The sequence below is a fragment of the Macaca mulatta genome, chromosome 9 (assembly GCF_049350105.2).
Source record: "Macaca mulatta isolate MMU2019108-1 chromosome 9, T2T-MMU8v2.0, whole genome shotgun sequence".
NCBI lineage: Eukaryota > Metazoa > Chordata > Mammalia > Primates > Cercopithecidae > Macaca > Macaca mulatta.
Window position 1 is genome coordinate 77,404,614 of NC_133414.1, and position 12,812 is coordinate 77,417,425.

The window sequence follows — 12,812 nt, forward strand, 5'->3', positions numbered from 1 at the left end:
GCCGTGGTGGGCGTGGCCGGGGCGGAGACGCGAGGAGGGGAGCCGAGAACGCGCTCGTGGAGAGGAATTCCGGTTCCTTTGCCTCCTCGCCGTACCTTGGTTTACCTGCAGCCGCCTAGTCCTCTTCTGCTCCTTCTCTTTGATGATTCGGGGTCTCGGCTTCCCTCACGATATTGCAGAAAGACACGGCTTTCCTCTTCCTCTCCAAACCACCTCGAAGCAGGGTTAAGTTGGTTATTCCCGCCTTTCCTTCCGAGCAGTCTCGTAGCGCAGGGCCATGTAGGACAGGTAGATGCTGCGTTTGCTGTCTCCGCGACGACTACCTGTTTTTCCGGAGCTCTTGTTCTGAGGGCCCGACTTTCACCTTAGTCTGCTTTTGTGGGGAACTTTTTTTTTTTTTAGCTTTCGCCTTGAAAGTGTTTTTTCATTGAGAACTTTAGAGGCCTCAGGGAATAGACCACTGGGTTGTGATGTCATCGACTATTGCTAATGATGTGCTCTTTTCCTCTATCCATGTCGGTTTACCTTCTATGTTGTTATTTCTCACAAAACCTCTTCTTGGTCCTGTAAGCACACAAATAATCAATTATTATTTTATTTTATTTATTTTTTTGAGACGAAGTCTCGCTCTGTCACCCAGGCTGGAGTGCAGTGGCGCGATCTCAGCTCACTGCAACCTCCGCCTCTCAGGCTTAAGCGATTCTCGTGCCACATCAGCCTTCCGAGTAGCTGGGATTACAGGCGCCCGCCACCAAGCCCGGCTACTTTTTGTATTTTCAGTAGAGACGGGTTTCACCATCTTGGCCAGGCTGGTGTTGAACTCCTGACCTCAGATGATCCACCCACCTCGGCCTCCCAAAGTGCTGGGATTACAGACGTGAGCCACCGCGTCCACGTTGGCTTGAGCGTTAGTGTTTTTAGTAAGGATCAACTTGTTTTCTTTGGAACTCTTCAGTATTTTGGGCTTCAAGACTAAGCTGTACGTGGTAGGAATACTGGCTGAATTTAACTTCAGCTAGCCTATAAGGAACCTTTGTTTCCTAAATTATGGATCCATTAAGTGGTGTGACCAGAAGCTTGGCTTCTCAGTGAGTGATGTGCATTTTGTTGGGCAGTGGCCTGTAGAAACTGGATTCCTCCCCTCAGCAGTATATTGGTCTGAGAACCATATTGGTTAAGTTGTTATTAATTTACTGCTTTGACAGGCAACTGGAACTGATTGTTTTGTGTGAATTTCTAGCACCTCTGAAAGTACTTAGGGGCTTTTTTTTTTCTGGATGGTTAAGTGTATTAAATATCCCTCATTGTCTTTATCTTGCTAGATAGAGTTTGCTGGGCGCAGTGGCTTACTCCTGTAATCCCAGCACTTTGGGAGGCTGAGGCTGGTGGATCACCTGAGGCCAGGAGTTCCAGACCAGCCTGGCCAAAATGACGAAACCCAGTCTCTACTAAAAATAACAAAAAGTTAGCCGGGGGTGGTGGCGGATGCCTGCAGTTCCAGCAACTTGGAAGGCTGAGGCAGGAGAATCACTTGAACCCGGGAGGCAGAGGTTACAGTGAGCAGAGATTGTATCATTGCATTCCAGCCTGGGGGACAAGAGTGAGACACCGTCTCAAAAAAAAAAAAAAAAAAGATACTGTGCAAATGGTTAGATAACCACTGAAGTTCGCATTTTACTTATTAGGTTAAAGTAATAAAGAGAGCTTTATTCTCTCTTTCAAAGGCTGCCTTTTATTTTTAATCTCTTTGTTTTTGAGAAACAGGGTGTTGCCATGTTGCCCAGGCTGGTTTCAAACTCTTGGGCTCAAGCAGTCCTCCTTCCTCAGCCTCCCAAAGTGCTGGGAGTACAGGTGTAAGCCACCATGCCCGGCCGTTTTCTCTTTTTCTTTCTTTTTTTTTAAGACGGAGTTGCGCTCTGTTGCCTAGGCTGGAGTGCAGCGGTGCGATCTCGGCTCACTGCAACCTCTACCTCCCGGGTTCAAGAGATTCTCCTGCCTCACCCTCCTGAGTACCTGGGATAACAGGCGCGTGCCACCATGCCCAGCTAATTTTTGTATTTGTAGTAGAAACGGGGTTTCACCCTGTTGGTCAGGCTGGTCTTGAACTCCTGACCTGGTGATCCGCCCACCTCGGCCTACCAAAGTGCTGGAATTACAGGTGTGAGCCACCGCACCTGGTCCTCTTTTTCTTTTCTTAGAGGGGAGGCCTCACTATGTTCACAAGGCTGGTCTTGAACTCCAAACTCAACCAATCCTCTCACCTTGGCCTCCCAAAGTGCTAGGATTACAGATGTGAGCCACTGCTCCCCTCCCTCCCTCTCTCCCTTCCTTCTTTCTTTCTTTCTTTTTTTTTTTTTAAAGAGTATATGCCTTTTAATCCCTTTTTTTGGGGGGGTGGGTGATAAATAGTTTACAAATTACTTTGCTCTCTAGAGTGAGCCAGTGTGGTAGAAAATACAGCAGTTAACCTAAACTGGTTTACAGATGGGAAATCCAATGGGAAACAGTGCTGCTTTTGTGTGGGAGATACTGTGAACTGATGCCCAATTCAGACCTACACAATGGTTCAGATACTAGAGATAGGATGTTTAATTCTCACTAAGAAGGGTAAGATGGTAATTATATTTTTCAGGACGTCATCAGAATATTATTTGAAGAAAGTGTCATGGAAGTTCTGCGTCCACAGCTTATAAGAATTGATGGCCGGAATTACAGGAAGAATCCAGTCCAAGAACAGACCTATCAACATGAAGAAGATGAAGAGGACTTCTATCAAGGTAATCCTAGTTGCTTATTGGTCAGATAAGAAGTAAAATGTCCTGTGTATTGTAGGATCAATTTTTTGTTTGTTTCAATGTGTTTCTGTGTCAGCACTGAAATTTGAGATGTTTGGCCTCATATAGCTCTGTTTTTGTTCATGTCTAAGGGTACTGATGAGTTTGAGTTTAGCTGAAGTGTTTTTGGTTGCAATTTCTAAGTTATGTTTCTTCTTTGTACAGAGGTTTAAATATCATAAGGAGAAATTTTAGTTATTAATATTAACCATTAATATTCTATGACAAAATTAAGTTCCTTTGTCTGTGGAGTTGTAATTATTATTATTATTAGAGATGGAGTCTCGCTCTGTCACCTAGGCTGGAATGCAGTAATGTAATCTCTACTCACTGCAACCTCTGCCTCCCAGGTTCAAGTGATTCTGGTGCCTCAGCCTCCCAAGTAGCTGGGACTACAGGCATGTGCCACAATGCCCAGCTAATTTTTGTATTTTTAGTAGAGACAGGGTTTCACCATGTTGGCCAGGCTGATCTTGAACCCCTGACCTCAAGTGATCCACCTGCCTCGGCCTCTCAAAGTGCTGGGATTATAGACGTGAGCCACCGCACCTGGCCCTAAAGTAATTATATATAAATTTTTGAAGTAAATGAACATATGTATTTAGTCCATTGCCCAGTAATGTTACCAAAATCCTCAGATGCCTATGTCCCTTTTGTAGAACATCGTGGTATTTGCATGTAACCTACACACATCCTACTTTAAATCCTCTCGTAATACATATGATACACAATACAATGCAAATGCTCTGTAAATAGTTGTTGTACTGTATTGTTTATTATTATTATTATTATTTTTCGAGACAGAGTTTTGCTCTTGTCACCCAGGCTGGAGTGCACTGGCATGATCTGGGCTCTCTGTAACCTCCACCTCCCACGTTCAAGCAGTTCTGCCTCAGCCTCCCCAGTAGCTGGGACTACAGGCGCCCGCCACCACACGTGGCTAATTTTTGTATTTTCAGTTGAGATGGTGTTTCACCATGTTGGCCAGCCTGGTCTCAAACTCCTGACTTTGGGTGATCCGCCTGCCTTGGCCTCCCAAAGTGCTGGGATTACAGGCATGAGCCACCATGCCTAGCCTGTATTGTTTTTTAATTTGTTTTATTTTTATTGCTGTGTTGTTATTTTATTTTATTTTTTCCAAGTAATTTTTTTTTTTTTAAGAGACAAGCCCATTCTGGAGTGCAGTGGCACGACCTTGGTTCACTGCAGCGTCACCTCCTGGGCTCAAATGATTCTCCCACATCATCTTCCTGAGTAGTGGGGACTACGAGCATGTGCCACCATGTCCAGCTAATCTTTGTAGAGATGAGGGGTTTTACTTTGTTGCCCAGGCTGGATTTTTTTCCAAATATTTTCAGTCTGTGGTTGGTTGAATCCACTGATGGAGAATCCCTGTATATGGAGGGCCAACTGTATATAGAAACCTTTGGTAAAGTTTAGTTTGTTAATCAGGCACAGTGAGAGATTAATAACAATCACTAACAAAATAGAACAGTTATAACAATACATTGTAATAAAGGTGATGTGAATGTGGTCTCTCTGTCTCATGCCCAGTATCTTATTGTAGTAATGGTTTCGGACAGCAGTTAACTGCAGGTAACTGAAAACTTGGAAAGCGAAACCACAGATGAGGGGGAACTACTGTATACATGTGCTACCTTCCCAGGGTTCCAAGACTGAAAGATTTAAAATAGTCATTATGTGTTTTTTTTATGGTTTATTTCTTATAAGATCAGGTCAGAAGGAGTATCAGAGCAGTGTCATGGAATGTACAGTGTCTGGCTGTTTTTTATGCCTGTGTATTGCTTTTTTTAAACCCCAACAGCGGTTGACAGCTGAGGCAAAAGCTGTTGTCCACAGAGCAACATTGTTTCTGAGTGAGATGTCATGGTTTCTGTGCAGGCTCCATGGAGTGTGCTGATGAGCCCTGTGATGCCTACGAGGTGGAGCAGACCCCACAAGGATTCCGGTCTACTGTGAGGGCCCCCAGCTTGCTCTATAAGTGAGTCATGTCCCCAACAGCTTCATGGGGAGAGACTTCCAGGAAACTCAGTGGGAAGTGGACTCTTTGGTCTTCCATACTTATTGCGATGCTTGATTACTAATGATAAAATGATAAAATGTCCTAAAGTGTCAGAGGACTGATTACAGATTAATTTCATTGTTCCACATGCATCACTAAGCTGATTTTGCCTCTTGTGTTAGGCCATTCTTGTGTTGCTATGAAGAAATACCTGAGCCTGGGTAATTTATAAAGAAAAGAGGTTTCGGCCAGGTGCGGTGGCTCATGCCTGTAATCCTGGCACTTTGGGAGGCCGAGGCAGATGGATCACGTGAGGTCGGACGTTCAAGACCAGCCTGGTCAACATGGTAAAACCCTGTCTCTACTAAATGTACAAAAATTAGCCGGGTGTGGTGGTGAGCACCTGTAATCCCAGCTACTCGGGAGGCTGAGGCAGGAGAATCACTTGAACCTGGGAGGCAGAGGTTGCAGTGAGCAGAGATTCATGCCATTGCACTCCAGCCTGGGCAACAAGAGTGAAACTTAGTCTTTAAAAAAAAAAAAAAAAAAAAGAGGTTTCACTGGCTCATGACTCTACAGACACTACAAGCATGGCACCGGCATCTGGGGAGGCCTCAGGGACCTTTTACTCTTGGCAGAAGCTGAAGTGGGAGCAGGCATGTCACATGGTGAAAGCAGGAGCAAAAACCATGGGAGGTGAGGTGCCACACACTTTAAACAACCGGATCTTGTGTGAGCTCACTCATTGCCAAGGAGATAGTGTTAAGCCATCATGAGGGATCTACCCGCATGTTCCAAACACCTGCCACCAGGCCCCACTTTCAACACTTGAGGGTTACATTTCAGCATGAGATTTGGCAGGGACACAGATCCAAACCACATCACCTTTTATTTATTTTATTTATTTGTTTATTTTGAGATGGAGTTTCGCTCTTTCACCCAGGCAGGAGTGCAATGGGACGATCTTGGCTCACTGCAACCTCCGCCCCCAGGGTTCAAGCCATCCTCCTGCCTCAGCCTCCTGAGTAGCTGGGATAATAGGTGCCTGCCATGCCTGGCTAATTTTTGTATTTTTAGTAGAGATGGGATTTCGCCATGTTGGCTAGGTTGGTCTTGAACTCCTGACCTCAGGTGATCCACCTGCCTCGGCTTCCCAAAGTGCCGGCATTATAGGCATGAGCCTCTGCACCCAGCCTATTTTTATTATTATTATATTTTTGAGACAGAGTGTTTCACTGTTGCCAGGCTAGAGTGTAGTGGCACAATCTCAGCTCACTGCAGCCTTGACTGCCCAGGCTAAAGTGATCCTCCTACCTCAGCCTCCCAAGTAGCTGGGACTGGCACACACCACCAAGCCTGGCTAATTTTTTGAATTACTTGTAGAGATGGGGTTTTACTATGTTTCCCAGGCTGATCTTGACCTCCTGGACTCAAGTGATCCTCCCACCTTGGTCTCCCAAAGTGTTGGAATGAGCCATGCCCAACCACCATATCCCATGTTACCTTTTAAATATCTTTTTTTTTTTTTTTTTTTTAAAGGCAGGGCTTTGCTTTTGCTTTGTTACCCGGCTGGAGTGCAGTGGTGCGATCTTGGATCACTGTAGCCTTGACTTCCTGGGCTGAAGTGATCCTCCCTGCTTCAACCCCCCAAAATAGCTGGGACTATAGTTGTGCGCCACCACACCTGGCTAATTTTTTGCATTTTTGATAGAGACAGGGTTTCTCCACATTGCCCAGGCTGGTCTTGAGCTCTGGAACTCAAGCAGTCCACCTGCCTTGGCCTCCCAGTGGGCAGGTATTACAAATGTGTTAAATATATTTTGAATCTACCAGCTATCTGTATCTTCACTGCTACCCCTCTGCCTTTTCTGTGGATTACTTAAAATAGCCTGCTTATTGGTCTCTGCACACACATACACACACACACATATATTTTGAGACAGAGTCTCACTCTGTTGCCCAGGCTGGTGTACAGTGGCATGATGTTGGCTCACTGCAACCTCCTCTGTTTTGGTTCAAGCGATTCTCTTGCATCAGACTCCTGAGTAGCTGGAACTACAGGCCTGCACTACTACACCTGGCTAAGTTTTGTATTTTTAGTAGAGGTGGGGTTTTACCATGTTGGCCAGGCTGGTCTCGAACTCCTGACCTCAGGTGATCCGCCCGCTTGGCCTGCCAAAGTGTTGGGATTACAGGCATGAGCCACCGTGCTTGGCCACAAATGGTTTCATCAACCTTGATAGCAGTCTAAACACCTATTAAATATAAAATTTTCCTGGAATATGACCAAATCAGGCTCTAGTGACGTTTTTTCCTAAGAAACATGATTTTAGAAAGTCGTGGCTCAGTTTCCTGAAGGAAAAAAAAAAAAAAAATCAGTGTAACAGGTCTTGGTTTGTATCTGCTACTACTGAGGTGTGTAAAAGTTCCTTGCATGATTCTAACTTGATAATCTTTTGATTTCTCTATATTCTAAGCACTCCTTATGTGCCAGGTGACTTGCATGTTAGATTAGGTATTGGCTCTGATAAATCCTAATTAATAGATAATATTTACTCAGAAGGCTGGGTGTGGTGGCTCATACCTGTAATCCCAGCACTTTGGGAGGCCAAGATGGGAGGATTACTTGAGCCCATGAGTTGGAGACCACCCAGCTTGGGCAACATGGTGAGACCCCGTTCTACAATAAATGAATGAATGAATGAATGAATGAACGAATGAATGAATAGAAATAGGTAAATTAGCCAGGCTTGGTAGTGAGTGCTTGTAGTCCCAGCTACTTGGGAGGCTGAAGCCGGGAGTATTGCTTGAGCCCAGAGGTTCAAGGTTACAGTGAGCTATGATTGTGCCATGTAGTTCCACCTGGGCAACAGAGCAATATCCTCTGTCAAAAATAAATAAATAAATAAATAAATAAATAAATAAAAAATACTAAGAAGATTTTCTTTCTTAGGAAGAATTTCTGTAGGCTTATTTGGATCAAGAAAGAAATTACCTGGCCAAACTAATTTATAATCAGAGCCTAATATTGACAACACCTGTCCATGGGTTAGGTCTCATGCTGTGGTTCTTAGCCTCAGGTGCACAGGAGAATCATCTGGGGAGTTTCTAAAATTCCCAGTGCTTGGGTGCACCCTAGACCAATTAAATCAGAGTCTGTGGGAGCAGGACTCAGATATCACTATTTGAAGCCCCCCAGGTGATTCCAGTGTATAGCCAAGACTGAGAACCACTTGACCTGGTAGGAGTTTCCTCTTATGTATTCAACTAAGGAGTCACCTTGTCACTGCTTATTTGTGTTATTGTAGTGAATATTTTATTTATTTTATTTTATTATTTTGACACGGAGTCTCACTCTGTTACCCAGGCTGGAGTGCAGTGGCGTGATCTGGGCTCACTGCAACCTCTGCCTCCCCGGTTCAAGCGATTCTCCTACTTCAGCCTCCCAAGTAGCTGGGACTGCAGGCATGCGCCACCATGCCTGGCTAATTTTTTTGTGTTTTTGTTAGAGATGGAGTTTTGCCATGTTGGTCAGGCTGACCTCAGGTGATCTGCCTGCCTTGCATCCCAGAGTGCTGGGATTACAGGCAAGAACCACTGTGCCTGCCCTATAGTGAATATTTTAGATTTTCCATGGAAACCTCTTTTCAGTCCAACTATACTTTTAACTGGAAAGATACCAGTATGGGTTTAATGAGGATAGCATGTGTCATGCTGCATACCTGTTGACTTCAACAGGGATGGCACCATGTTAGTCTGGGGAACAGACCCAGAGCCAGCAAGTGAGACACAGGGTTTATTGAGGGGACTTGCATAAAGGGCGGTACCGTGGTGGTGGGCTGGACAGAACTTCAACTGCTTGGAAAAAGCATACAGTTTATATAACATTTCCACTTCGCACCCTGCCCCTAGCAGACATCACTTGGCAACCTTTATTTAATCCAAAGCAAAGGCCCTCGATCCCCTGTATGGCTTGGGTTCCATAAATGGGTCAGGGATTCAGATGTTCCTCATGCATAAAGGAATGGATCTCTGGGTTGGAATGAATTCAAGCCAGGTTCCGTATCTTGGAACTCTGAACACATATTCTTCTTAGATCATAGGGTGATTCTCAGGTAGGCTTAAGTTATTACTGTCAGGTGTGTCTGCCATACAGGGTCCTTCTCCTGGTATGCTTAACCTGCTAACGTTTGGGGTATCTGCCCAATGGCATGGACTGTATGGAGCTCTGTGCCACTTATTGGGAAGCTCTTTCATATATGATCACGTTTAATCCTTATGACAACCTTATGACAAATAGGTACTATTCACTCCATTTTAATTTAATTTAATTTAATTTTTTTTTTTTTTTTTTTTTTTGAGACAGAGTTTCGCTGTTGTTGCCCAGGCTGGAGTGCAATGGCACGATCTCGGCTCATTGCAACCTCCACCTCCTGGGTTCAAGAGATTCTCCTGCCTCAGCCTCCCTAGTAGCTGGGATTACAGGCATGCACCACCATGCCTGGCTAATTTTGTATTTTTAGTAGAGATGAGGTTTCTCCAAGTTGGTTAGGCTGGTTTCAAGCTCCTGACCTCAGGTGATCCGCCCGCCCCAGTCTCCCAAAGCACTGGGATTACAGGCGTGAGCCACCATGCCTGGCCTCTTTTTTTGTTTTTTGAGACAGAGTCTCGCTCTGTCGCCCAGGCTGGAGTGGAATGGCACAATCTCGGCTCCCTGTAACCTCTGCCTCCTGGGTCCAAGTGATTCTCCTGCCTCAGCCTCCTGAGTAGCTGGGATTATAGGCATCTGCCACCACACCCGGGTAATTTTTGTATTTTTAGTAGAGATGGTGTTTCACCATGTTGGCCAGACTAGTCTTGAACTCCTGACTTCAGGTGATCCACCCGCCTCAGCCTCCCACAGTGCTGGGATTACAAATGTGAACCACCACGCCCAGCCATCTTTAATTTAATTTTATTCAGTTATTTTTTTGAGATGGAGTCTCCCTCTGTCGCCCAGGCTGGAGTGCAGTGGTGCAATCTCTGCTCACTGCAACCTCTGTCTCCTGGGTTCAAGCAGTTCTCCTGCTCAGCCTTCCAAGTAGCTGGGATTACAGGTGCCTGCCACCACACCCCACTGATTTTTTTTTTTTTTTTTGAGATAGAGTTTCACTCTTGTTGCCCAGGCTGGAGTGCAGTGGTGTGATCTTGACTCACTGCAACCTCCGCCTCCCGAGTTCAAGCAATTCTCCTGCCTCAGCCTCCTGAGTAGTTGGGATTACAGGTACCCGCCACCACTGCTGGCTAATTTTTGTATTTTTAGTGGAGATGGGGTTTTACCATGTTGGCCAGGCTGGCCTTGATCTCCTGACCTCAGGTGATCTGCCCACCTCGGCCTCGCAAAATGCTGGGATTACAGGCATGAGCTACCACACCACCTTGAGCCACCTTGCCCGACTTTGCTAATTTTTGTATTTTTTTTTTTTTTAGCAGAAAGAATTTTTATTTATTATTATTTTTTATTATTATACTTTAAGTTCTAGGGTACATGTGCATAACGTGCAGGTTTGTTACATATGTATACTTGTGCCATGTTGGTGTGCTGCACCCATCAACTCGTCAGCACCCATCAACTCGTCATTTACATCAGGTATAACTCCCAGTGCAATCCCTCCCCCCTCCCCCCTTCCCATAATAGGCCCCGATGTGTGATGTTCCCCTTCCTGAGTCCAAGTGATCTCATTGTTCAGTTCCCACCTATGAGTGAGAACATGCAGTGTTTGATTTTCTGTTCTTGTGATAGTTTGCTGAGAATGATGGTTTCCAGCTGCATCCATGTCCCTACAAAGGATACAGACTCATCCTTTTTAATGGCTGCATGGTATTCCATGGTGTATATGTGCCAATTTTCTTAATCCAGTCTGTCACTGATGGACATTTGGGTTAATTCCAAGTCTTTGCTATTGTGAATAGTGCCGCAATGAACATACGTGTGCATGTGTTAATTTTTGTATTTTTAGTAGAGACGGGGTTTCTCCATGTTGGCCAGGCTGGTCTTGAACTCCTGATCTCAAGTGATTCATCCGCCTCGGCCTCCCAAAGTGTGGGATTACAGGCGTGAGCCACTGCACCTGGCCTATTTTTATTTTTTTAGAGACAGGATCTCACTTTGTCACCCAGGCCAGAGTGCCATGGTGTGATCATAGCTTACCATAGCCTTGAACTCCTGGGCTCAAGGGATCCTTCTGTGTCAGCCTCTTACTTCATTTTGATAAGTGAAGAAGTAGGCTTACAGTAGTTATATGAGTTCCAAGGTTTGTTTGATTCTAAAGCCTTTTAAACCTCAACCACTTTGCTTTCTAAGGTGCTGAAGCCTGGATTATTAATAGCACTTTGAACCACGCTTTTTGTGGTAGGCTTGTTCACTAGCCACATAGTAATAAACTGGAGCCCGATGGAAAGCACTCCTTTTTTTTTTTTTTTTTTTTTCTGAGACGGAGTCTGGCGCTGTGTCACCCAGGCTGGAGTGCAGTGGCGCGATCTGGGCTCACTGCAAGCTCCGCCTCCCAGGTTCACGCCATTCTCCTGCCTCAGCCTCCCAGTAGCTGGGACTACAGGCGCCTGCCACCACGCCCAGCTAGTTTTTTGTATTTTTAGTAGAGACGGGGTTTCACCATGTTAGCCAGGATGGTCTCGATCTCCTGACCTCGTGATCCACCCGCCTCGGCCTCCCAAAGTGCTGGGATTACAGGCTTGAGCCACCGCGCCCGGCCGGAAAGCACTCCTAATTGATAGGTGGGAATACAAAGGCCCGACAGAGTTTGGTGCCCTACAATCTCCATCCCCACACAAGAAAAACCACTTGGAAATTACAGACTTCCAATCTTCTAAACATCTTATTTTTAAAAACTGGCTTACTGTAATAGATCCTAAGGGAAATAATTGGGCTTTGTTATCCCATGCACAAACAAACCAATAGTTTTAGACATAGTCATCTGTGGTATTGGGTACCGTAATTGAAGTCATAGAGGTTGAAATAACGTTGATGACAAGGAGTTCTTTCTCTTAACTCTGTAGCCCTGTGATGGCCTCTTAGTGCTTTATAGACTCTGAAACTTCTCTCTTGGGATTCAGTAGTCTCATTCACTTGAACACATCAAATGACTGTGGGTTCCAGAAGATAACTTTGGATTGTCAGAATATTTATACTTGGAAGTCCAGGCAAGTAATGTAAATGAGTCAATAAGTGATTGAAGTGGGAGTGATGGGGATTGTGAGCTCATGTCCCGTCTTCATGGGGTAGTCGAGAGTTGGCTGTAGCTCACTGTTGCCATGAGTCCTCAGATATTCTAATTTTTCTATTTAAAAAAATTTTTTAAAAATTTTGTTTTTTGAGACAGAGTCTCGTTCTTGTTGCCCAGGCTGGAGTATAGTGGTGCAATCTCAGCTTACTGCAACCTCTGCCTCCTGGGTTCAAGTGATTCTCCTGCCTCAGCCTCCCAAGTAGCTGGGATTACAGGTGCCCTGTTGCCACGCCGGGTTAATTTTCGTATTTTTGTAGAGATGGGGTTTTGCCATGTTAGCCAGGCTGGTCTCGAACTCCTGACCTCAGGTGATCTGCCAGCCTCAGCCTCCCAGAGTGCTGGGATTACAGGCGTGAGCCACTGCGGCCAGCCTAAAATATTTTTTTAGAGACAGCGTCTTACTCTGTTGCCCAGGCTGGTCTCAAACTCCTGGTCTCAAGCAGTTCTCCCACCTCAGCCTTTTGAGTAGCAGGGATTACAGGTGTGAGCCACTGTACTTGCTGGCCCGCTTTTCTTTCACTGAATTGCAGACCCAGATTTTAAATCTAATTTTGAGAAGCAAATGGGTGTTGGGCATGGTTTTTCTATCTATGCATTGAATTGGCTATAGGGCCAAAAACTCATTTTTGCCAATGACTGTAATGCAGCATGTTCTAAAGCTAGTTGACTTGT

The 12,812-nt window shown here is 45.2% G+C and overlaps 1 protein-coding gene across 5 annotated transcripts in view; it reads left to right on the forward strand.

The window, feature by feature from the left end:
* Positions 1-12,812, forward strand: part of ASCC1 (activating signal cointegrator 1 complex subunit 1) — a 115,354-nt gene that overhangs the window by 1,393 nt on the left and 101,149 nt on the right. For 2 of the 5 annotated variants that reach the window (XM_015147355.3, XM_077945284.1), the window contains exons 1-3: positions 41-224; positions 2,633-2,777; positions 4,737-4,836. In XM_015147355.3, coding sequence (XP_015002841.1) covers positions 2,666-2,777; positions 4,737-4,836 — 212 coding nt within the window. In that variant the 5' untranslated portion in view covers positions 41-224; positions 2,633-2,665. Of the gene's footprint in view, positions 1-40; positions 289-2,632; positions 2,778-4,736; positions 4,837-12,812 lie in introns of those variants that run through there. The other 3 variants (XM_077945283.1, NM_001194904.2, XM_015147354.3) reach the window with 3 other exon arrangements.